This window comes from Carya illinoinensis, chromosome 4 (genome assembly GCF_018687715.1).
Source record: "Carya illinoinensis cultivar Pawnee chromosome 4, C.illinoinensisPawnee_v1, whole genome shotgun sequence".
NCBI lineage: Eukaryota > Viridiplantae > Streptophyta > Magnoliopsida > Fagales > Juglandaceae > Carya > Carya illinoinensis.
Window position 1 is genome coordinate 27497214 of NC_056755.1, and position 27715 is coordinate 27524928.

The 27715-nt window shown below is 35.7% G+C and overlaps 1 protein-coding gene across 3 annotated transcripts in view; it reads right to left on the reverse strand.

The window, feature by feature from the left end:
- Positions 1-24002, reverse strand: part of LOC122307683 (anaphase-promoting complex subunit 5) — a 31767-nt gene extending 7765 nt beyond the window's left edge. The window contains exons 1-15 of one of the 3 annotated variants that reach the window (XM_043120716.1): positions 23098-24002; positions 22809-22968; positions 22566-22687; positions 19101-19350; positions 14746-14787; positions 6357-6534; positions 6191-6269; positions 5173-5258; positions 3938-4067; positions 3766-3798; positions 3023-3271; positions 2565-2642; positions 2187-2449; positions 407-466; positions 230-297 (exon numbers count right to left, since the gene is read on the reverse strand). In XM_043120716.1, the coding sequence (XP_042976650.1) occupies positions 230-297; positions 407-466; positions 2187-2449; positions 2565-2642; positions 3023-3271; positions 3766-3798; positions 3938-4067; positions 5173-5258; positions 6191-6269; positions 6357-6534; positions 14746-14787; positions 19101-19350; positions 22566-22687; positions 22809-22968; positions 23098-23268 (1969 nt within the window). In that variant the 5' untranslated portion in view covers positions 23269-24002. The remainder of the gene's footprint in view (positions 1-229; positions 298-406; positions 467-2186; positions 2450-2564; positions 2643-3022; positions 3272-3765; positions 3799-3937; positions 4068-5172; positions 5259-6190; positions 6270-6356; positions 6535-14745; positions 14788-19100; positions 19351-22565; positions 22688-22808; positions 22969-23097) is intronic. The other 2 variants (XM_043120715.1, XM_043120717.1) reach the window with 2 other exon arrangements.
- Between the last annotated feature and the right edge of the window lie 3713 nt (positions 24003-27715).

Consider the following 27715-nt stretch of genomic DNA (forward strand, 5'->3'; position numbering starts at 1 on the left):
AATGACTCTTTTAACTATCAATCTCGCACCACCCTCATAATTCTAGAAGCCACTGACTCTTAACTATTCCTGAATATTAAGTATATTGTGAAAATGCACAATCAAAAAAATACGAAATGAAGAACAATAATCCAAGAAAAGGACAATCTCATGTCAAAAGATGGTAAACAAAACAAAATAAAAGTAAAACCCAATCTCATTTAAGGGATGAACAAGCTTTTAATCTGACCTTTGTATCCTCTAAAAACTGCTAAATGTTGGATAAGCTTCACATATGCTAGAGCAGCATCAGATGAACTGAGAACATCAAAGAAAATGTCATTTTAAATTAAGGTTTTATTGGAAAGAAGATAACATGGCTTGTGAAAGAGACAATGAAAATCAACAAAAGATACTTTCTAATTACCTCAAAGCATCAGTAAAGCAAGTTGCATAAATCAGCGCATTTATTCGAGCAAGAGGAGCACTGATAACATATAGCATAAAAATCAGTGAGCTTTATGATGCTTCCCTCAAAACTAAAATTACATTTAATTTAATAGATGCTTACATATATCCATAAAAGTAGATACTTACATATAACAACACATGAAAAATGGTCAAGTAAAAAAGTATGCTGGATTCATGTTAATTTTCAGTTTCATTGAGTTCATTCAAACTTATATGTTAAATTCTTACATATCGTAAAAGCTTAAGAAGCTCAAGAGTAGAAAATCTAGTCATTTATTTACTGCTCCCACACTCCTTAGAGATGGGCCAAAGACCCCCCATTAATAAGCTAGGACATGTGGACATAATGGGAGGAATAGAGATGAGAAGAATTTGACACAGGACTACTTGCCATAACACAATATTAAGTTGCATCTTTCCTCAAAAAGTTTTTAAGTAGTTTGGTAATGGAAAATTAATCATACCATTTTAAAACATACAAGCCGAAGGATGTACCAAGGGCCAAACCAGAGACAATGAAGAGGCATTCCCTCTTTATATTATTCTCATGCCCGCATGCAATTCAATGTCATCCAGCTAGGACAGCCTCTCAATATCAGACATTTGCCAATAGAGAGCCTAGGGGATGCCGAAAGGCGGCTATAGTAGTTTCATTTTCCAAAGGTAAAGGAGAAAGAAAATTGCCCAATCCCCTAGATAAAGGGGGTTTACAGTCCAATCTACTCGAAGCAGAAAGCTAAAAACCTGTAACTGAGTTTAGGAGTTATTCGCACCGATTATCATGTAAACGCTACTTCTGGTAACTGAGTTCCGTTTGCCTATCAAGAACTTGGTCTTTGAGACTATATCTTCATCACTAGGGCTATTCTTATGCAGAAAGTTTTGAGTTTAGGAACCCTCATGGTAGACACCATTAGGGGACCATTATCAAGGACCTTTGATACACCCTTATCGGGAAACCTTTGATACAAGTCATGGTGCGTCTAAACGTGCATTCTTGTGATCGGATGCACATGTAAAAGCAAATTTGCTGCAAGGAGAATCCATATAGAAAGAGCATATATATACTACATTTATAAAAAGAGTAATACTATACGCTACACCACCATCCCACTTGCATCACACTATATATGATGTGGCACATTTATCACCATTTGATGATAAAGAAGCATGCAATAAATGATCATTCAATGGTGGTAAATATGCCACATCTTACTTAGTGGGATGCAAGTAGGATGGTAGTAAAGTGTATAGAATTTTCTTTATAAAAATACAGTTACACGCACACACATATATATATTCATATATGCATGATACAAGCACGCATGCATACATACACACAGAGATCAATACATACATGCAGCATGCATGCATGAGTCATAGATATATACGTACGTTTGTTGGTGCTGTGTGACCGACACCCTTATTTTTTCTGATAGACTGAACAAAACGCCAATAATTCTTTATAGAAATAAAAGATTAGAGGAATAGTAGATCTAGATGTACATGGACAGTTACAGGCAAGTACAAAAGAACTGATGACTTTCATTAATGGCAAAACACAAAGGGAAAACCAACCTAATAATCCAGGTCAGAAATTGACTTAAACAAAATAGGATCCCTCATGCTTTGCAATTTTAACAGGAAAACTCAAACAAAAATAACAGAAAGCCTTAAAAGTTAAATAAGCATAAGAAAAAATAAGAGAAATACAGTCTATATTAAATAAAGATCACCTGCCATATATCTCCCATGCAGTGGCTCGGAGTAAGTATGAAGAACCTATTAATTGCAGTACCGATCCAGGAATGGAACTTGGCTGTGCATAAAACTGGAAAGCATTGGTATTGCTTCCAGATCCATTCTCTTGCGACGATACTACTGAACCCAATGGATTTTGTAAATTCTTAAGCCAGACAGTACTAAAAGCACCATCCGTTGTCATTGTAGAACTTTCTGAGCCAAACTCGCTAATCAAATGAGAACTTAACCTCAACTCCTGCAAATTTAAACTAATGAGAAAAGGATGACTATACCTCTAAGGAACCAAATTACTTAGAATTTTGTCTGAAATGTACAAAGAGCAAAGAATAACCACCAAAGGCCTCATATACCTTGCAAACATTGATTGGGCATGTTTTAAGCTTCATGGAAGCTTTGGGACCAAATGATAGTAGAGGTCTTTGCACATGCTGCACAAGTTGATATAAAAATTTATATTTCCTTGACATCATAATATGAAAATAGGATGAGTAAAATTCTAGCCACCTCTCTAAATATATCTAACAGGTAATTCATCGTGTCACTGAGATAATAGATTGAGTACTGGATTTGTTGCCTCCTAAACCCTTTTTTGGTGCCTTAGGTGACAGCTGTCACACACGGACAAACAGGTACTCAAAGCACCAATACAATGTGGAGTAAATTGCAGCTGTACCATGCATGGTATTTCATTTTCAAAGAGGACATAATGCATACAAGCAATACAAAAAGGCTACCAAATTCAGGGGAAGACATACATAGAATAAAATGCTTGCAAAGTGAAAATTCTTATAGCAACCCCAATTCTTACCGTCAAATCAAATTTAGCCTTTGCAAGACGATTAGAAGTCACCAAGCGTTTCAACTTTAGACTTTCCGCTCTCTTCAGAGATCCTCTGAGAAGGACAAACAATTGTTGCTGGACAGAGAGTGAAATACCGATACTGGTCGAAGGTGAGAATGATGATCCAAGTATCCCAGATGTACTTGAGACACCAATTTCAGACAACATGTTGCAGACAGCTGCTAAAGTGAATGCAAGGCAAGTGTCATTGCTTTGCTGCACAAACAGAAATTCATAAGGGCTCCTCACCAAACAAACAGTCAAAATAAAAAATGCGACAACCAATATGCGCTTTACAACGAATAGTCCGCATCATATTTTAAATAACTGCAAAATTTGGGTCCACGTCATGTTTTTTAAGACCACAATCCTTCTTTAGTTTGAATTGGTCTTCCATTCCCTATGTTACCCAAAAACAAACATAGGGAGAGGAAAACTAAGCCCTATTACTAAATCCATACCACACTAGTCATATAAGACCAGAAACTGTAATCCTGTTCAGCCAAATCGTATTTTAAATTAAGGATTTGGTTTACATATTACGAAACACCATACAAACATTATAGTACCCAAATTCTCCAGACATCTCATCAACTGATCAAAGCTATAAACAAATTAACTTCAAAAGATAAAACCAGAAAGGATATGCAAGTGTAATAGTCCAATAGATGACAGTCAAGGAACAGAGAATTACAGAAATAGAAATTTACCTGTTGAGAAACACAAACTGCTTCAGTCAAAACCTAAACACAGTAAAGCAAAACAATTATTAAATAAATGCAGCGGCATGAACCCGAACTACAATAAGTCTGGTTTCACACATGATACAGAAAAATGAGAAAGAATATATTTGGGAAGGGGCAATGGTTTCCCCATGCTCACCTCCAAAGCTTGCTTTGGATGCCCAAGCCGGAAATGCATCATCCCTAGAAATAATAAAGCAATTTCATATCGTCCAAAATTATTGCAACCAGATGCAGGAGGAACAATATCAATTCCTTCTGTCCCTGCACTTTTGTGCCAACATTTTTCAGATCAGATCATCTTTTATACATTTTCTGGCTGGATTTAGAAAAGGAAAGAGGATAATGATCATAGAAAGAACAAATTCTTAGAGATACATTCTTTCTAAAACAAAATATTAAATAAATTACCAAAAGCACCTAATTTGAGACCCCTGGTACTGGGAAAAAAAAAAGTAAAATTCAAAGAAGAAAAAATCAGATGAGGAAAGGTTTATGGCCTTCATGTAGACACAACATCTATTTTTCATCTAATTATTGGTAAGAAGATGCTAAATTTCTCAATGGACTGAAAAGAGAGTAGAGAAATATCGCTTCTTTGATAAACCAATTACAATGGAACCTTTCTATAGAGAGCAAATAATGGGAGCAACAGAAACCTAACAAATCATGCAAAAAAAATGTTTCAAAAGTTTCGATAATTAGAGTGAATGAAAATTTTCAAATGAAGAAAGGAACTAAACTTGTACTGGCCCAAAAATTTACTTTTGGTTTGGCATTGCCCATACTGGCAAAAGACAAGTGGTTGTTCGAATTTTCAAGTACCATTGTAAAATTTAAAAACAAGTAATCAATGTGTACAGTTTCGCAATATCGTTAGCCAAAAAAATCTGAAATAATAGAGATGAAATTCAAAGTCCTCCTAATTCAAGATGAAGAGATAAACAAGTCAGATAACTGGTTACAGGATTTTGAAAAACTCAGCTAAGAGTATGAGATGCCAAAAAAACCAAACTTCAAAATGTCACTAGAATTGTCAGATGGAGCAAACTTGAGAAAACAATGATGAAAAATTTAGTCAAGAATGCGTTGCTGCACAAAATGTCAGTGCCAGCAAAAACACCATTGCATCCCCACCCATCGAAAGCATGCCACTGGTACTTGTAAATGGTCATTGAAGTAATGAAAATCATTCTGATAACCTATTTTCTAGTAAACCTCTTGTCGATATAAAAATGCCAAGCGGCCAGACCACATTTTTCCATTTTCAGTTTACATTATTAAAGTTAGGTTACTACATGGAAATTAGCAACCACAAAGGGAATTTTTTAAGAACATTTCCAAAATAGATAGTGATATAGAATTTTGATTTACCTGTAATCAAAATAGCGATGAAGATTCTCCAAAGCAGCAAAATAATCATCATGACAAAGACTATTCAAGTAACGCAAAAAATGGACCTACATCATAATCCAACATAACCGGAAAATCAATGGATTTAAACAGTTGTGGAGCCAGGAATTTATCTTTAGGGACTAACGTATCTTATAATAATAATAATAACTTTTTGTATAATGTATATCTTTCATAGATAATAATACAAAAGAGAACGCATAAAACATAACTGAATATGTGAAAAAATATCAACATGTTTAGCAACCTAAAGATGCTTAAAGTATGTCATGGTTGTAACAGATTATTAGTTACAAATTTTTATTTTCTCTCTTCAACAAAAAAAATATATTTCGATTTGAAATTATGATCGTAGAGAAGATTAAGAAAAAGGTTGAAGAAAATAAGAATACATAGAGAATAAATCATATATTGTTCGTTGGTTTGAGAAAACTACATCTTTCGGCATTTAGAAACATTTTGTGGTCAAACTTTTGAGTTAAAAGGGTCACAGTTTTATTAAAGATTCAGGCTAAACTTTTTAGTTTTATAAAAAAATCTCTATGTATTTTTTAATTATATTTTTCAAAAGGAATTATCAGTTTTTTCAAGTTTCTTAGAGTTAAGGGATTATTTTGAATTTGAACTTTTTGTAAACTAAAGAACTTTAAAGACCTTTTCCGAAGATAGGAGAATTGTAAGATTATGAGGGGCTAAGGGTTATTTTTAAATTGTAGGGAGGAATTTTTCAAAAACGTTTTAGGCATGGGAGAGGGTTTTTTTGGGCTTTTATTATTATAAGATACAAAAGGATTTGGGTTTTTGTGGGGTGAAATATAGTTCCAATATATTATTTTAATGGAGGCAGAGGGCGGAGACCACCCCCCCCTCCCCCTTTTTTCTCCCAAGATTTAAAGCTATAGAAAGAAAAGTGAAGAAAGCAAAATTACAAAATACAAAACAATAAAAGCATTAAAATGTAGAAGGAAGACTAAATTACACGATGCAGCTCAGGTGCCAATTTATGAAGCCGCCTTAAAATAAGTTCAAAAGAATTTAAAGAGACACAGCTTCCATTCCTGCCAGAAGAATATTAATGAGTCTCAGTAAAACCTAAGGTCCAATTTCATAAATTCGTGCGTGAAAAGTGTCAAAGTATCATTTACTTTTCAATTGCATCAGCCTGCTCTTGTAAGTATCCTTGTATCTGCCAGTTTGATCTTAGGAATATCCCACAATTGGGCTCAAAATCTCGTGATGTATCGTTTGGAGGATGCACATATGAAGAAGCCTCTCTATCTTTGTCCCCTTGTTTGGGTTTCACATCAACAAGAACCTCAATATCTGCATGCTTAGTTTGTTATATGATTAACATTATACTTCTCAGCATAAAACATCAAGTCTCACTAGGACGCCAAATTTAACCAAGCATAATATGAGATGAAGGGCATACTTCTTTCATGTTGCAGGTAATTAACCACTTAAGAGTATTAGCATTGGAAAAGGCAAAGGCAAATTTGCCTTTTTCCTACTCCATTTGGTTAATTGTACCACTTAAGAGTATTAGCATTGGAAAAGGCAAAGGCAAAGCCAAAATTTGGCTTTGCCTTTTTCCTACTCCATTAAAGAGAGATTCCCACATTGAATTATCTATCTATTAACCAAAATAATATTAAAATATTATTAATTTATTATTTTCTAATTTATTTTTTTCATATTTTGCAATTCTACTTATCATATGTTAATTAATAAACAAATTATAGTTAAATTAACTTATAAATAAAAAAAAAACTATAATTAAACTAACATAAATGTGCCTTCGGGGAGAGAGAGAGAGAGAGAGAGAGAGAGAGAGAGAGAGAGAGAGAGAGAGAGAGAGTCTGAGAGGGAGGAGAGAGAAATTTTTTTTGATAGGTAAAAAAAAGAAATTAACATAAATTATTCAAACCATACAAATATGTAGAATTATTGAAACTTGTAAGTAAAAAATTTGTCTTAGGGACACCTCATCTAGACTAGCATACCATAGCACAACCTATTATAGCATTTTAACAGATTGTTAATTTAGATCTATGATACATATAAAAAAAAGTACGAGATCTATGAGAAAATTATTGTAGTGGTCCCTTGATCATTTTTTGAAACTTGTCCCTGGGATTAAAAAAAAATAATAATAATAAAAATAAAAACAGGTTCAAAATAATCGCTACAAGACCTGCACAAGTTTAACATTTCCGTAGTATTCCTATAAATCACCATTCCATCATCTCAAGGATACTATCCTTTCTTTGTATGACTCTCTTAACTGAAGACCCAAGTACTTCAAGGGGAAGGACAACCCTAAAACCAAGGATAAGAGCCAAACCTCCAAAATATTCCACATCACCAAGAGGGACTAATTTTGATTTAACCAAGTTAATTTTCCAACCCTATATAAAGCCCCAAACATAAAAGCAGACACAGTCAATGGCGGAAGTGCTATAGACTAGCCTCAAAGAAAAGAAATGGGTCCTCTGCAAAAGAAAAAGAAAAAAAAAAAAAAAAGACACATACGGCACAACCATGTTCCTCTACACAGTAGCATATCGCATCCAACTCAAAGCCTCCATGACCACCACAAAGAGTAAGGAGGATAAAGGGTCCCCCTGTCACAGGCTGCAATAGTTTTGAAGTAACTTGAGGGTGTACCGTTTATCTAGACAGGGAGACGCATTGAAGAGAAAAAGTGCACTATCCACTCACATCTTTATTTTCCAAGGTCACATCACCTCAACATATACAATTGAAAATCAAAATTGACAAGATCATAAGCCTTCTTTATTCAATTTTACATAACACACCTAGATCCTTGACGGAAGTCTACTATCCAGGCTTTCCTTGGCAATAAGGCCCAAGTCAAAGATCTATCTCCTCCTAATTAATGCATTTTGAGCCTTGGGTATAACCTTCTCCATCGCTACTTTTATCCTATCAGCTAAGACTTTGCATATAATTTTGTAGACACTTCCCGTGAGACTAGGGACAAAAATCCTTTATATGCACTTAGGAATAAGTGCAATAAATGTGGAATTAAGGCTTCTTCCAAACTTCCCACAAACAAAATCATAGAAGACACTCATTAAGTCTACTTTGAGGATCTCCCAACAAGTTTGAAAAAGGCCATAGAGAAACTGTGGAAATCCCGATAAATATGGAGAAGAGTAATTAGTGGTAGATATCGAGATATTGTATTAGTGGAGTAATTAGTGGAGCAATTTATGGTAGATATTGTTTAGGAAGTTTCTATGTTCCTATAAATTAGTTAGGCAGATTTCCTGCTCTTATTCTAGGAAATTCTTTCTTCTTGGATATTTCCCTTGTATCTTAAATAGAGATCACTACATGTACAGAAAGTAATGGAAATAACATTCTGATTTCATGGTATCAGAGCTAGTGTTTTTTCTAAACCTAGCTATCAAGGACAGAAATTGCCGTCAACAGCAAAGGGTCAATGACCTATGAAACTCACGAAAGTGAAACAGAAGTTATCTCCACCATGGGCTCAACTGGACTTGATAATTCATCCTTTCAACTCACAGTGGAGAAGCTAAATGGGAAGAATTTTCGTGAATGGCCCCAATCGATTAAGCTCGTAATTGACGGCAACAGAAAACTGGGATATCTTACCGGCAAGACAAAACAGCCAGCCTCAACCGACGCTTCCTCAAAAAATGGAAGTCAGAAAATTCGATGGTGACTGCTTGGCTTGTAAATTCCATGAAGCCCTCCATCAGCAAGACTTATCTATTCTTGCCATCAGCACTGTCAATGAAACATATTCTGATGTTGAAAACTCCTCTCAAATATTTGAGATTAAGACTCGGCTATGGCAGATGAAGCAAAGGGAGAGGGAGGTCACGGATTATTACATGGAGATGACAACCCTCCGGCAAGAACTCAATTTGAGTTTTGAAGAAGAATAGGAGTGCACTGGCAATAGTGTGCGATACAAGAAGCGATTCGAAAATGAAAGAGTTTTTTAATTTCTTGCAGGTCTTAACCGAGACCTGGATAATGTTCGAAGAATTCTTAGCCGACGTCCCCTGCCTTCAACACGTAAAGTCTTCTCAAAGGTAAGGCAAGAAGAAAATAGGCGTAAGGTAATGCTAAAGGAGATTGTCTCTGCTGGACATACTGGACCTAAAATGTCTACCTTGGTGTCTCAGGGCACTCTTGCTAGATCAGGTTCAAGACAACAGAAGAAATGTCCTTGGTGTGAGCATTGCCAAAAACCTTGAAACACAAAAGACATGTTGGGAGATACACGGGAAACCATCTGATTGAAAACCAAGGCAAAACAGCAGAAACCGTGGCTACCAAGTTGCTGTTGATCATCAAGCCGAGCAACTTCAAGGGAAAAGAGCAGAGATCCCACTCCAAGCAGTGCATTTAATGCTGAACAGTTGAAGCAATTCTATAAAATGATTTCTACCCTTCATGCATCGGGTCAGTCCTCCACGAGTTTCCCTTCTAGTTCTTTAGCCCACAAAGGTAATTTTTTGAAAGCGTTAAGTACCAGCTCTCAATACAAAACTCCTTGGATTATTGATTCTGGTGCTTCCAATCATATGATTGATTCTTATCATCTTTTCTCCCCATACTCACCTAGTGCTGGAACTCTGAAAGTTAAAATTGAAGATGGCTCACTCTCATTTGTTGCAGGCAAAGGAAGTATCCAAATCTTTGACTCTATAACACTAGAATTTGTTCTTCATGTCCCTAATTTATCATGCAGCCTGTTATCCATTAGCCAGTTGACAAAAAATTCCAATTGCTCGGCTAAATTTCTTCCCTCTCATTGTGTCTTTCAGGACCTGTCATCAGGGAAGACGATTGGCAGTGCTAAGGAGTGTGAGGGGCTCTACTACTTTGAGGAGGCTAATGTGAGTGAGCAACATCAAATTGCTATTTGTGATTCTGCATCTATGCCAAAGCATTGCTATTTGTGATTCTGCATCTATGCCAAAGCATAGTGAATTTTTGTTATGGCATTCTAGAATGGGTCATCCCAATTTTCAGAATTTGAGACTTTATTTCCTTCGATTTGTTCGAATAAAACATCTATTAAGTTTCAGTGTGAAATTTGTGAATTTGCTAAACATCAGCGTACTTCTTTCTCAAAATCCAAATACAAACCATCCAAACTGTTCACTATAATTCACAGTGATTTATGGGGACCTTCCCGTACTCTTAATCGTTCCCACACAAGATGATTTGTTACTTTTATTGATGATCATACGCATATTTGTTGAGTTTACCTGTTGGAAGACAAAACTAAAGTTCATTTTATGTTTATCAATTTCCATTACATGATTCAAACACAATTCCAAACAAAAATTCAAATTCTTCGTATTGATAATGGCACAAAATATTAAAATAGTATCTTGGGAAATTATCTTCAACAACATGGGATAATTCACCAAAGTTCATGTGTTGACACCCCCCAACAAAATGGAATTGCCGAACGAAAAAATAGACATATTCTTCAAGTTGCTCGTGCGTTGATGTTCACTACAAACATGCCAAAAATATTCTAGGAAGATGTCATCTTAACAACTACATATCTCATTAATAGAATGCCTAGCCGTGTCCTTTCTTTTGCAGCACCTCTAAAAAAATTCCAGGAATTCTTTCCTACCTTTTGTCTCATCTTAAGTCTATCTCTCAAAATGTTTGGTTGTTCGGCCTTTGTCCATATTCATGATCACCATCAGAATAAACTGGACCCTAGAGCTCTTAAGTGTGTTTTTATTGGCTATTCTCCTACCCAAAAGGGCTACAAATGCTAAGATCCAGCCACAAAAAAAATGTTTGTTAGCCTTGATTTTACTTTCTTTGAAACCACTCCCTACTTCCAAAAGCCCTCTCTTTAGGGGGAGAATTTGAGTGAAGCTCGGCCTTGGGATTTTCTGGACTTCGATCTCTCTATTGCTAAATCTGTCCCAACCATTTCTAAATTGCCAGTTACAGAAGAAAACTTAAACTCAAGGGGAGATGTAGAAAAACAAAATGACAAGGAGATACTTGTTTATTCAAGGAAGCCAAAATTAAGGTACAAGGAGAATCTCACACCTGAGGCACCAAGAGGAACCGATGATAGATCCAAGCAACCATGAGTCTTTCCAATTCGGACCAGGTAATAGCTCAAAATTGTCATGAGTTCTCCTCTAATAAATCTAAGCCTACCGATATTGATTTACCGATTGCTCTCAGGAAAAAAACTCGGTCATGTACTCTCTATCCTATTTCAAAATTCATGTCTTACAATACTTGGTCTACAAGGTGTCGTGCCTTTGCTTCTAACCTTGATAGTATAAAAATTCGAAAGAATATTCAGGAAGCCTTGGAGATTCCTAAATGGAGGGAGGCAGCTATGGAAAAAATGCGGGCCTTGGAAAAAAATTAAACTTGGGATGTGATGAATTTGCCGAGAGGGAAGAAACCAGTGGGCTACAAATGGGTTTTCACTGTGAAATATAGAGCTGATGGGACAGTAGAATGGTACAAAGCCCATCTTGTTGCTAAGGGCTTTACACAAACCTATGGCAATGACTACACTAAGACGTTTGCACCTGTGGCAAAGTTAAATACAATTCGGATACTCGTCTTTGGCAGCCAATTTGGATTGGTCACTTTAACAACTTGACATTACGAATGCATTTCTGAATGGCGAATTAGAAGAAGTTTTCATGACAGTACCACCAGGTTTTTGTAAGAAGGGTGAGGAAAACGGAGTATGTAAACTCAAGAAATCCCTATATGCACTCAAATAGTCTCCAAGAGCATGGTTCGATAGATTTGCAAAGGTGATAAAGGATCACAGATATCGACAGGGACAATCAGACCATACTATGTTTTTCTAGCAGTCCAAAGATGGAAAGAAAACAATTCTAATTGTATATGTTGATGATATAATCCTAACTGGAGATAATCTAGTGGAGATGGAGAGGTTGAAGAAAGTCTTATCCACTAAGTTTGAAGTAAAAGACCTAGGACAAATGAGGTACTTCTTGGGAATGGAAGTTACTAGATCAAAGAAGGGAATTAGTGTCTCTCAGCACAAGGATGTTCTTGATCTCCTAACCAAAACTGGCATGCTTGGTTTTAAACCAAGTGACACTCCCATCAAAGTAGGGAAAAGAACAAGAGACTTTGGAAGACCTGTTGAAAAAGAAACATATTAGAGATTAGTGGGAAACTAACCTATCTATCACAATCCAAACCTGACATTGCATTCGCAGTGAGTGTGGTGAGCCAACACATGCATTCACCAAAGGAAACACACCTGGAAGCGGTGCACAAGATCCTCAGATATCTCAAGGGTTGTCCGGGCAAAGGACTATTCTTCAAAAAATGTGAAAGCAAGGAAGTAGAAGTCTTCACAGATGCTAATTGGGCAGGTTCAGCAGAAGATAGAAGGTCCACCACAGGGTACTGCACCTTTGTATGGGGAAATTTGGTAACTTGGAGAAGCAAAATACAAAATGTAGCGGCCAAAAGTAGTGCTGAAGCTGAGTTTAGAGCAGTTGCACAAGGGATGTGTGAAGGACTGTGGTTACGGAAAATTTTGGAAGAACGACATGTCACAGTAAAATTTCCTATCAAACTCTACTAAGATAACAAAGCAGCCATAAGCATTGCTCTTAATCCAGTTCAGCATGCCAGGACCAAACATGTAGAAGTAGATAGACATTTTATCAAGGAAAAGGTCGAAGAAGGAACCATCTGTATGACTTATGTTCCTACAAAAGAGCAAACAATGGACATCTTCACCAAAGGGCTATCTAGACAAAGTTTGGATGATTTCCTCTACAAGATCCAACTTGAGGGGGAGTGTAGAAATCCCGATAAATATGGAGATGGAGTAATTGGTGGTAGATATTGAGATATTGTATTAGTGGAGTAATTTACGGTAGATATTGTTTAGGAAGTTTCTGTTTTCCTGTAAATTTGTAACAACCCCTTCCCATAGAATAGAAATATTACTAACATACATAGCATAATAACCGGTAAAGAGGTTCATATCCTGAAATACCTCATTTATTGAAAACATCAACTAACTGAACGTAACTATTTTTGAAACATGAAACTAAAAACGTAAAGTAAAAACATAAACTAAACCTATGTGTGACTTTTTATTCAAATAACATAAAAGAAAACTATGTCCTTGCACTAGATCTACTCCTGACCCTCCAACTCTGCATCCTCACAATCATCATCTGTGATAGTTAAATGTAGGAGGAAACAAAGAAACAAACAAAAAAATGAGTCGAATACTCAGTAAATAGCACATCATACCGTAAAATCTAACTTAGCTTAGCATAGACTTAATTTTTGAAAGACTCTTCATAACATACATATATCATCACAGATTCACAATCTTACTATAAACATAACTTAATTTAATTCATACATATATAGTCCCATATTCACATAGCACATCTATTCATCATTAACATGAGCAGAATCATACACAATCATCGCAAACATGTAACATGAATGCATAAATGACTGACTTCGTGCATTTTCTAACAATTATACATGATTTGTTTATCTTATCTTTCACTTATCATATGGGGACCCACGCTTGAGTCTGTGGCACTACATAACTTGTCATAACATGGAGTGAAACACGCTTGAATCCGTGCTTCACCTAACATATGGTGAACCACGCTTAGGTCCGTGGCACCGCTTATCATAACTTGTGGTGAACATGTTTAGGTCCGTGTCTATCATGGAGTGAAACACGCTTAGGTCTGTGTTTCACTTAACACATGGTGAACCATGGTTAGGTCTGTGGCACCTCTTATCATAACTTGTGGTAAACATGCTTAGGTCCGTGTCACTTTTGAACGTATCATGGAGTGAAAAGCACTTGGATAAGTGTTTCGCTTAACATATGGTGAACCACACTTAGGTCCATGGCACCACTTATCATAACTTGTGGTAAACACTGAACATGCTTAAGTCCGTATCACCCTTATCATAACCTTTAGTGAACACGCTTAGGTCTGTGTCACCCTTAACATCTTATCTTTCTTAATGCATGAGAAGTTTGTTGGACTTCATGAACTTTTCTGGCATGGCATAATGTGATTTGAATATAAACTTTCCATCGCACACATGATCTAAGTTCTATATGAACTTTACATGACATATTTGATCTAAATATTTCATGACATTACATAGCATATATGATTTAATCACTACATGGACATGGCATACATGATCTAAATACTACATGAACATGGCATACATAATCTGGCTATTTTATTACATGCCATACTTGACTTAAATTACTTCCTGAACATTTCATGGCTTCCATGTGATTTTAGAATCATTCACTCCATCAAACAACAAATTCATTCATACAAGCATAATGTCATAATTCATCAAAGATCGTGAATGGAATCTAACCTTGACTTAGCTCGTAGCATAGCATAAACAAACATCATATTATCATATATCATTAGAACATTTACAGTACACATGCAATTATATGATCATACCAATTACCTCTTAGTGCTGCTTCCACAATCTTACGTCGTAGGTCGTGACCTACATGAGGCACTCATCATCACTAACTTTTCTAGAAAGACGTGTCGTAGCATTCTAAATACTTAAAATCATATATAGAGATAGTTTAATTACAATAAGATTACTACATACTAATATTATTTAAAACTCATAACATATTCCTTAACTTCTATTTAAAAATTTAACTTAATAATTTTATAAAAATCTAGTTAAAAAGTCAATTGGAATATTAACTAAATAATAGGCTCAAAAATGGTTTACAAAAGATACCTAAAAATATACTTTAAAATTATGCTTTAAAATCCCTTAAATACTTTCTATAAAAATAAGTCTATGACTAATATATTTATTTAGGTAAAATAGCCCAGCCCCAATTAAGGAAAACGGCTCACTCAAATACACTAAAACAGTTTTCTGCAAACACAACCACCCCATTAAAATCATCAAGCCCACAAGAAATCAACCCACTTAAACAATTATGAAAGTTTCTGAAATAAACCAAGTCCAGTTACAATCTAAACCCAGCCCCCACCAAAACTCAATTTACTAAGGAGGGCATTTTGGGAAAGTTGAAGATAAAGGAAATAAGTAAATAGATTGTGAATTTGTAGAACCAGGAAGGGGCAGCAGCAACATACGACGGAAGGGCTTCAACTCACCGAGAGAGGAGGCTAAGGCGACAGCGGCTCTGAGGTGGCTGGAAGTGACCGGCGACTCAACTAGGTCCTCTGGGCAGTGGGGCGACACAAGAGAGAGAGAGAGATAGACCAAGAACTGGAAATCACAGGGAGAGAGAGATCCCATCGGGGGACTTACTGGAAAGGAGTGGGTTTGACGGGGTTGGGCTGGTCGGCAATTTCTGTGCAGCTGGGAGATGGTTCGACGTCCTTGTGGTGGTTGCTAGTGGCTGGGAAAAACGAAGGGGCTATGTGAGTGAGTTTTTCTCCAGATATTTTTGTGTTTATTTCTTGAAGGGTCTTGGGGGTTTTATAGGCAAGGAGAAGGGAGGATACGTGAGTGAACTGGAGATTGGATAAAGTTTGGAGTTGGGAGTTGGTTTTGATATAGGGGTCTTATTCAAATTGGAATCCAACAGGGGAATACTCGGGATAGGGGAAGAAACCCAATAAGAAACAAACACCATCTTAATGCCTATCTTAAAACATATCTCAAATTAATAATAATAATAATAATAAATACAATAAAAATAATAATCTCACTTTGGGTCTGGGTATTACAAAATTAGTTAGGCAGATTTCCTGCTCTTATTCTAGGAAATTCTTTCCTTCTTGGATATTTCCCTTGTATCTTAAATAAAGATCACTAGCATGTACAGAAAGTAATGGAAATAACATTCTGATTTCAGAAACCATTGAACTAAATGACTTATCATCATTTAGGGCTTTAGAACCTCATGAGCCTTGCTTTCCTAAAACTCTCTTTCCATCCACGTGGCCTCCTCCACTCCAGTAGCATCAAAAGTAAACCCATCCAGTTTGGACCATATGAATTGTTCATAATAAAGTCGTATGTAAAAATGCTCAATGTGCTCTCTTACTTCTATGGACTGGATAGAAGCCAACAGGTGGAAGAATTTAGCATTCTTGTCTCCTCTCATCTAGGGTGTTGACGATATATGTATACAAATGTCGTTGTCTCCGACAATCTCATCAGATACCTACTGTAGTTCGTTCAGAAGTAGCTTCTCAGTTCTCAATACGACCAAACTCCTCACCCACTTTTCTAGGTTGTTTCAAAGCTTTCACCTTACATGCCAAGACAAAGCAAGAAACCATGGATATAAGACAGCCACCATTGTTTTACTTATCACTTAAAGTCATCGGCTTTTATCAACATTTTTCAAACTTGAAATACCCTCTACTCCTAGCCACACCAGTGCAATGAAGCCTCAAGGGGAAAATGATCCGATAACAATCTAGGGAGCTGCCTCTAAGAATCATCAAGGAACTTGGCCTCCCAAGGGAGATGAGAAATCTGTCAATTCTAGACCATGTTGAGGGGTATCAATTGTGGAACCACGTAAAACTTCCACCTACCAAGGGGATATCCACTAGATGCTATGTCAAATATGCACTCAGATAATTCAAATAACTCCAAAGGTAAGGATAGTAGGGTCTCATAGATCTCACTCGAGAAAAGGATAACATTCAAATCACCCATATACACCATGAAAGAGTTCACCAACTAATCAGCCCAACCAATTCAACCCAATGGTGTCTCCTCTTGTCATCCAAATTCAGGCCATAAACACTAGCAAAAGCTCATTCAAAACTACTTCAACTTTCTTAAAAACAAGCTTTCGTAAAAATCCTCTGCGATACTGAATTATTATACTAAGAGGGTTTAGTGTGATTTTGCATCGACCCACCATTTTCCACTTTGCCAATTCTTCTTTTACCATCTCTAAAACCTTAAACTGTATTATAAGAGCATGTCATATAACCTAGAACACCTACATTTTTGTATATGCATAACTCTCACTCTATATCTAAAATTTTGTTTCCTATATTTTTGTGTTGATGGAAATATTTTTTATCATCTTTTTTTTAGGAGTAAAAAACTTTATTAATACAAATGAAATAGGCAATGCCCATGTACAGGGAGTATACAAAAGAAAACACCTAAATACATTCTAGGAACCTTTAAAAGAAACAGAAAATCCTGAACACTAGTTCCATTGAGCACAATGGCAAAAAACCTAAGCAATAAGGTGTGCACAAAAGGATTTCAAAGTTCCTCCAATGTGTACTCCCTCTCTTCAAAACACCGATCATTCCTTTCCATCCAGATACACATATAAGGCACAAAGGAATCATCCTCCAAATTGCAACCATCTGAGAACAACCGTGTAGATCATTCTAGCTAGTTATGAGATCCACCAACCTCGAAGGCATCACCTAAGCAATGCAAGTTCTACTAAATGCCCATTTGCCACCTCACAATGGAAAAGTAATTGATCCCCACATTCACCATTCTTCTTGCACATGTACCACCAGTCCATTGTAATGAGACCACGCTTCCTCAAATTGCCCATAGTCAAGCTTTCTCAAGAGAGGCAGTCCAAATGAAGAAAGATACTTTGGAAGGCACTTGACACCACTTCCAAGGGAAAGAAATATGACTCTATGATGCCAAAAGCTTGTAATAAGAACGAACTGTAAACATTTTTCTCCCATTCGACCTCCAAAGCATCATATCCCCTTCATTGCTAACAACACTCTGACTGAAAAATGAAGGAACTTCTTCAATTTCCCAAGCATGAAGAGCTCTAGTAAAACTATGTTCCATTGAGCATCCCGATATTGTTTATCATCTTCAATACAAAGAAAACAATTTCTTTCCAAAAAGATTAAAAGAAAGAATTAACAATACTTATATACTTGTCAATGTCACTGTCTCTGCAGGATATAACAAAATCAATCATTGTGAATGAGCTCTAGCTTACATAGCACCTACTTCCCTCAAACAATAGTGTAAAAGTGTATTTTGGGTTGAGGTTCAGTGTACTTTTTTGGGTATTTGGGATTGTTTTGGGATTAGTGTATTTTGGGTTGTTTTTCACGGGCTTTTTTGGGTCATTAGGAGCTCTTAATATGGGCTAGGTGTTTTCTTGTATACGTTCAATGTACTTGGTTACTCCTTTTTATATATATAATATTTTTTACTCATAAAAAAAATCGTGTAAAAGTGAATCATCAGTTCAAGACCCACTTGGTGCTTGTATAACTTGCCACTCAAAAGAAATAGTACCATTTCAAATGCAAAACTATAGAGTTGATGCAAATTGAAATGAAGACTTTTCCATCATTTCTTGTAGCACTTGTGTTCTTCCATACAAGAGGAAGACTTGTAAAGAACAAAAAAACTTTGATCCCAAAAAACATGCTGAGATAGTTTCTTTTTTTATATAATTCTGAGATAGTTTCTTTGCTAAGCAAAAGAGAGAATCAAGAGGAATGTGTATAACTTCAATTCTCTATTCTTATCAAAGAAAGCCCTTGATTCCAACTCTGATGCTATCTACCAAAAAATAAAAAGAGAAATGAGATGACAGCTTCCAAATCTAATGTTATAGCATCTGGTATAAATTAATCATTCACCCTGTAGATATTTATAGAGTCAACAAGCATATTCACAAGCTGCTATGCATAATTCAATTATAGCATACCTTCTCAAAGAAAACTTAGGAGAACGAACTACTTGATTTTTTTAAAAGTTTTGTTTCGTAGGAGGGTTTAATGTCTAGCAAAAGGGTGTCTATGCTTTTAGAACATATGCAGATGCTTGTCAAGAAAACATTTCAGTATATATACCTTCAACCAACCCAAAAAATGTTTGTGGTGCATGAAGATGAAACGGAACTGTTTCACTGGCACTTTTTCTCGCTTCAATTTCTTCCGTGACCTTTTCAAAGACCAAATTCTCCAGGTCCATGTTTTCATATTCTAAAAGCGCCTCCAAATTGCTATTGGAATCTTCTGAACAAGCTGCCTCATAAGAAGGACAACTTGAGAGGGCTTCTTTACAGTAATGCCCTATATTTGTCAGTAGATGGCACACACCCTGCACTTCAAAATTAAAACTTAGTTTTCTACAAATGAAAAGAGAGAGTAAAGCATATTCAACTTTATGTTTTATCCAATAAAAAGCTAAGTCAAAGCAACAGCAGCCACCTGTGTGACAAAATTTTTTAGTATTTTAGATACTTGAACAAGAATGCTACCAAGGAAAAGTGAGTATCATTATTTATGTATTCCTTCGTTAATTAATAAAAAATAATTAGAAACCAAACAAAGGAAAGACGATTTCATAACTATCACAATTTTAAAAAATAGCTTTAAGTAATTATCCAAAAACAATAAATTAGCATATCAATACAATTTAATCAATAACAATAGAAAAAACTATTAACATATACAAGTTTATCATAAATTGCCAATGATTAGGTCATTTTTCTGTCAATAACCCATTAGTAGCAATTTTTTTTGTTATACAACCCTAAGCATTCCTTTTTTTTTTTTTTTTGTGTGTTTGTGGGGGGTGATTATTTCTTACTGTGTACTTCTCTTATCTTCAAAGTCAATAAGAACCAGCGTCTGGAAATGTTACTTTAACATCAGAAGCAGTGCTATCAATGGATTAGAAATTCAGCAAATAGCAGTGGCAAAAGATTCTAAAACTATTAACCATTCACCTTTTCGCATAATTGTTTAGCTTTGCATAAATAAATGGTCTGTTAGAGCCATAATTATCATCCATGGGGAAAACACTCAGTTTGAAGAGTTGAATCCAGAAGGCAGTAAGACATGTTTTCTATCGATGTATGGCAACAGATAAGTCAATCTTTCTATTCAAGGCCAACAAGCAACAACCTTTGATTTAATTAAAGATAGAAGAGCTGACCTTCATCTTTTACAGATTTACTGCCACCTTCTTGATTCTTTTGGGAACTATTCTTTTTTTTTTTTTTTTTTTTTTCATAAGCAAATTTGTACATGCTTGGGAACTATTCTTAATAAGCAATATCCTTATGTATATTGTTAATGACCTGTTTTTATTTAATTAAAATTGTCTAGAAGGACATGTGTCCAACTGTTCCTTATCCTGTACTAGTATAAACAAAACAATAGTAGAATGGGAGCCCTAATTCTTGGTCCTCTCTCTCTAACAAAGCTAGGAGCCACCTTCACATAAGTGCCATCTTTTGTTAAAAAAGGCGGCAGAGCCTAGAAGGTGCCTTTTGATAATCCTAGCAAACCTGCTATGATCATAAGAGTTAAAGGTTTAGCCAAAGCAATATCTAATAATCCTAGGGCAGGTGCGATTATACCAGAACTAATGCACCGAATCCCATCAACGCTTAAGCATGCTTGGGCAAGAGTGGTACTAGGATGAGTGTGATAAGACCCCATGAAGAGAAGGGCCAACCTAGCCCACCCATGGGCTCATGCATGCCATGGGTCAACTTGGCCCATGCTAACTATGTTATTGTTTATTGTTTATTTTAATTTAATTATTTATTTTCTAAGGGACCTATTAGGGGTTTCCAAGTTGTAATCCTTATAAATAGGACCCTTAGTCTTTGCATTTACATCTTTTGGCAAATTCCCTAGAGGAGGATTATTTTGTTTAGGAGATCAACAATCGGTGCTAGGCACTTGGGCTTTTTGGGTGCAATTCGTGAATCCCAAAGAGAGGATCACACCTTGCAATCCGTGAATAGGTGTGATTCATTTATCTTGTTCTTGCAACTTGGTGCAATTCGTGAATTCAAGTTGTTGTTATCCTTGTTTTTATGAAGTTACCAATTCATGAGGTTTATTTCAACTATTGTGAAATCCGTAAATCACTAGTTGATTTGTTACCTTTTGTTCATTCAAGTTCTTTAGCATTTTACTTTGTTCTTGAGTGTTCACCATTTTGTTCTTAAGTGTTCATCATTTTGTTCTTGGTGTTCATTCTTCATTTGCCTCATTTGATCCATCCAAACACTTAGTGCCGCCCACTATAGTGTTTGCCCTAGTCCACCCCCAATGTTCTATAGGGAAACTCAGTCCTTATAGGAGCCTTAACTCCCTCCAATTCCAATCCCTTAATTTAAAGAATTGATAATCCTCTCCAATCCCTTAAATCTCTCATTCCTGAATTTAAGGAATTGTCAATCATCTTCAATTCCTTAAATCTCTCATCCCTTAAATCTCTCAAGTCCACTTTGACTTACCAAACTAGCCCCACCAAACCCTCAAGGATTCCTACCACTTAGGAATCCTCCCAAAACCCTATCCTCCATCTACTCAAATCACTCAATCACTCAAACCACCCTATCCCTAAAATCACTCCATTCCTAGAATTCCTCAAGTCAAGAAAAATCCTAAACCTTCATCCTAGCCGTCCATCATACATCTTCCAAACCCTAAACCCCATCTTCCAAGTGGCGCCAACCCTAGCCCACTCTAGTGCCGTGCGCCCATCACCATTGAACCCACCACAATCCCTTGCCCATTTTCATCACTCCATACACCCATCTTTGCCCAAACACCGAACCTCACCATACCCAAGTGGTCATCTTGACCACCATTGCTCGAGAACCAAGCAAGAAAGGAACAAGGATCCGGTCATCACAAGACCACCATTGGCGTGGAGGACTTATTGTCTAGGGACTTGACCGGGGTCCCTAACAGAGTGACCTCCTACGAAGTCCTCATGTTGCACCCCTCATTTTTCACCGATTAAAAAAAAAATATATCTAATAATCCTAGGGCTTTTTGATCAATTGTTAGACCTGTAAGAATTGGCATCAAAGCAAGGTCTCATGTCACAAGTTCGGGTAGGAGGCGACCTATAAACTAGAATAAAATTGGCTTGTCAATAAGTATAGGCATTTAAATGTTGATAGATGAAATAGGGCTGCAAAAAAAGGAGGACTACCATCAGGTTAGTCTCGATAAAATGGGTCATCGTGGCTATCAGAGTTAAGAGTATAAGCAAATCAATATCCAACATTTCCAAGGATCTTATATCAATTGTTAGACCCATGACAAAATGAAAAATAGAGAAGGACTACCATCGGGTTAGTCTCAATAAAGTGGGTAATCATGGCCGTCAAATTCTAAAAGGTTAAGGAATGTTATTTTCTTAGGAGTTAAAGAGTATAAGCAAATCGATATCCAACATTTACAAGGCTTTTCGATCAATTTTAGACCCATGACAAAACCAACAAGTAAAATTTCTTAAGTCCTAAAACGATAACTCTTAAGACATAACTAGCGACATAATACCTCAAATGATAGCAGATTGAAGGCAAGTATACAACGACGGAGAAACATCCCCAGATTGCTACTAGGGTCCAAAATAACCTGGTCATCTTCCATAACGCCAGATTCCGGGCCCCCAAGGATCCCTAAAAAAAGTTATACCAAAATCAATAACCTAGAGAAGAATTAAAAAACAGGACATGAAAAATAATGGGCAGCAGATGGAAAAACAAAGAGAAGATGCAGTACTGATGACGAGCAACTCACCTCGCATATCAGTAAAGAAGTTAAACAAATCATCAGGTGACGATATGGACGATAACCTGCTTGTTAAATGATCAATAAACCAATCATGTAACAAGCCGCAAACTTCCCTCAATTGTCTAATGAGTTCATCCAGTTTCGGCTCCAAAATATCGTCACACGACTGCAAAGAATATCAACACCAAACAACTTTAAACACTTGCAAGTTTCTGTGCTCCTAGCGAATGCTCTGAACTGAAATCAGATATCAAATGAAAGCCCCGGTGAGATTGATTTTTGAGTAGGGGTGTACCTTAGTGAGAGCCAAGAGGAACAGGCCAAGGCGGTTGTGCTGAGCGACGGAGGAGAAAGGGAACGGCAGCGAGATTTGCACGGACGGAGCATAGATCTGAAGAAGTATGCATACGGAGACTTTGTGCGGGGTAATTGCGAACGCGCCTGGCGGTTTCACAATCCCGGCCATTGCAAGAGTCCCTCGCCTCGCGTAAAAAGCTCTTTGGGTAAAAAGCTCTAGTCTTTTATTTTCATGAGGATGATATATGGATATCTACTTCCCAGTTCAGAGTTCAGGCATCAAAGTCAATTTCTATTTCTTGCAGAAACTGTTATCAGCCTATGCAAATACATCAGGCAGAGCACAAATGATTATACTGCCCCAGCTTCATCTCAGCCAAAATCATCAAAGCTTCGTCGAACCGTGGCGACAGATACACATTTCAACTTGACAAAGCTGAGTCACGAACAAGTTAAAACAATACAATGCAGAATATGGTCCCTACTCTCTATTTATTTTTATTATGCACAAAAACTTCCAGAACCCAAAAAGTCAGTGGTAGAACATCAAGCACGCAGTTTTGCACAGATGGCCCAAAATATACAATTCCGTAATTGCATAATTTGGGGAAATCCAGACACCAGCTCAACGGGATTTGACGTGGAGGGAGAAGGGGTTGAGAGAGAGAATGCGCGAGAAGAGAGAGAGAGATTCAGATAAACTAGGCGGACGGCTACGTGCCCCGACTGAGACTGGCGGCGTTGTGGGACTTGCAATAGGAAATACTCCGAGCGGAAAAAAGAAGAGGGTATCGGGTCGAGCAGAGCCAGCGTTGCTGCGCAGTGAGTGGCTCCAAATTCGAAATCTTGGGTACTGAATTTGAAATGGGAAAGGAAGAGGGGAAAAAGAAGAGGGTATCGGGCTGAGTGAAGGGGATGGTGTACTAAAATTACCAAATTATCCAACGTTTTAAAACAAAAGTTAAGACATCGAGTGATTACTATACATCCATTCAATTTAATCTAATTTTAATTTAAATCTAATATTTAAATACCTGATTCTTAAATTATTAAATTTATTTTAATTTAAAACCTTCTTACATATGGTATCCACAATATTTTTTTACTCCACATATCTATATAAGTGAGACCCACAATTTTTTTTAATTTTATATAAATAAAACTAAACTCATCTTAACATTTAAAAACAATAAAACTCATTTTAAATAGGTCTTACATAACTCACTCTACCTACTCAACTCAATACTATTCATAAAAAATTCAGCTCAGCTCAACTTAAATCAGCTTAACTCAATATTCAAATGCAACCTAATATCAATTTTTGTCGACATAAATTCTAATAAAATATAAGAATGATCATATGTGACAAGAACCGAATACGGGCAAGTTACAAAATTAGCAAGTTTGAGTTTAATATAAATGATTTCAAATAAAAACATATTATCTGTTAAGATATGATTACTAAACGAGTTAACCTGCTTAACCTAAAATCGATCTGTAATAAACCATCGAAAGTTTTTTTTCAAAACAAAAATTTTATTATTGTTAGATTTTAATATTGATATTTCTTTATATACTTATATTTTTTGAAATTATAATTTTGGACCTATGCTCATATTCTTTATTATTGAGTTTGCCACATTGGTTTTATTAAAGATTAAAATTTGAAAAATACTGATTTTTTTGTTAGTAGATAGTCTTATCATTTTTTTAGATAATGTGATTATTAATAAATATAGATTTTAACTTTTATGTAAAATTATGTTAATCAAGTCAAATGACTTATGTAAGTTAGCTCAATCCATTTAAATGAAAAGGGTTTAAAATGAATCGTGTCGTACTGACTCTTTTCCAATTAGTTATTAAACGGGTCAAAGCGGGTAATACGACAAGATACAATTTATTATTTAAATGGATCATATTAAGGTTTAAAGATCTTACCCGTTTAGCTTAATGGGTCATGTTTAAGTTAATCCATATAGTTGAATGATCTTGACTTGATAAGACACAAACACTACCTATGTATATGAATTGCCACCCCTAATAAAATATTAAGATAAAGTGATAATTTACAATTCTAGATAAAATTTTGTTTATTGAAAAAGGCATAATTATGGAAATGGCCAACCACGGAGAAACCAAGGCATGTTATACTCACCAACAAACTCTATAAATATGCACTTCACATCATTTGAGTCTGCACAAAAAAGAAACCCTAGCCTCTCTCTCTAGAGGTTGTCTGGAATTCTTCAATAATTCTAGCCCCTCTCATACTTAATTACTTGCTGTCATCCTTTTACATATTGAGGGTTTTACAAAAGAATGGATTTGTGCACTGATGGAGGAAATCCAAATGAATGTATTGAGGAAATTCCAAAATATTTTGTTCAAATCTCTTGCATATCAAAATCACATCGAATCAGTGAGTGACCAGAATGTAATGTTGCACCTAACCGAGAAAATAGCCCACCTCTCTCCTTCTCATACTCTTTGATCTATACAAGAAGTTGCACCTGATTGGTTCTGAATATTCTCTATAGAGTTTTTTTGTGGATATGCGGATTCTTCTATGGTTTCAAACTTTTGATATATAATCTTTTCTATGGTGGTTTTTTTTTCCATAAAATCTATTGCTCAAAGAGTTGTACATTAGGGACTTGGATCCTCACCATTTTAATTTTCAAGTGAAATGGAGAGTATTTCATTCAATATATAATAATAGCTATTTTAATCATTTCACATTACGTTGAAGAAGGAAATGACAAAAATATCACAAGTTTTGTACTAAAGAAAATTATTAATTTAACTTGAAATGGAGAGCATCCTTGTCCATACATTAGAGGGCAAATTCTTGAACTATGTAATCATGTATGGTTTTTATGGTGAATAAATTCAAGCCGCTTCCCTGATCCGTCCACCCAAAAAGTGTTGTAGCATGTTCTTGAGGCATCTACAGACCTTTGTTTTTATATTCTACTTCAATCACGTGTTGTGTTGTAATTTTTAAGATTTTCTTCTTGTTTGTTTTTTTAGGTGTTTACATTTAACAAGCTAGTGAGTGACTAGAACCCAAATACCATATGATTGGCAAGCTTAAATGAGAGTATTCAGTCCAGTTCATGTAACATGAAAAGCAGGTGGAGAAAGTAAAATAATCAAATATAAAATCTGTGGAGAATATATTCATTTATATTATTTGGTTATGAAAAGAGAGAGAGAGAGAGAGAGAGAGAGAGAGAGAGAGAGAGAGAGAGAGAGAGAGAATTTATAATAATAGGATAATTTTCGGTATATTTGAGAAAATTGCTTTCAAATCTCAAAATTAGTCATTAAAATTCTATTCAACAACTTCTTGTGTTTATATAATTTTCATGGATCAATTTATGTATATATATATATATATATAAAGAACAGAAATAATTTTTTACGACTTTATTAGAGCTAGACCTGACATTCGAACGCCATAAGGCCATGCCTTGTCGATAATCCCATTAGTTTCTAAATTTTTGGAGAAAGTAAAGTAATTATATAAAATCTGTAGAGATTATATTCATTTATATTGTTTGGGTTTAAAAGGCAGGTGGAGATAAGGTTAAATCCATGGTTTGAAACTTCTTCTCTCTATTTATGGCCTCCATGCACTTGGCAACATGCAGAATTCAGAGAGTTAAAGCTAAGGCATTGGTCATACAACTTCAATGATTCACTGTCCGACTAGTCTTCATGATCTGCCGCACTAAAGCTAGGGCATTGTATAATTTTTGCTTGACATTTAAGCTACAATATGGAGGAGAATCTAGAGATTCTCATATTCTCAAATAGGAAGAGAATCAAAGATCAAAATCTGCATAAAAACGTTTCATGGTCTCATCGAATCAATGGATTACCTGAGAAACATAATCTCTCTCTTACTCTCCACCCTCGTTACATTATTTCCTACATGTACGTTTCTATTAACATAGATCTCTGTAAATGCTAATGATAAAATTATTTCACACTGTGTTTTTTGGATGTAGTTCCCATAGCATTTGAACCTCACAGTGGGTTTAGAATGGGGAATAAAGTGGTTAGAAATGGGGTATCATTGTATTTTTCTTGCTCCAATTTTTTATCTCAATTATTTTTTAAATCTTACGATTTATTGATTAAAAATTTCCTTTCCCGATAACGATGTTTGCCTTTTTTGTGTTTGGTATTTGGAAAGCCATCATTTGCTCTTCTCCGTGTCATTAATTCTACATCAATTGCACGGTGTTCACTCTTTGTTTTCGCATTGGCTTTTATATTGTACTTCGATAGATCTGCATACGGATGTCTCGTATTGGTATAATATGACCCAAATATGACAATTAAGCATTAAGGAAAAAAAAAAAAGAAAACCTTTGAGATATATTCATTTATTTTAGTATGCCATTAGAAAATTTATGAACTCGAAATCCGAGATATACCATTATTTATTTATTTATTTGGATACTTAGTGTATGTGAAAAGGTTGGTGGTAAATAAAATCTAATTTTGACGTCTTTCTTAACACCGATAAAGCTTATGTTATTCCATGTATAATATCCTAATTAATATACTTACATTACTTTTCCCTTTTTTCAGTTTTGGGTTAA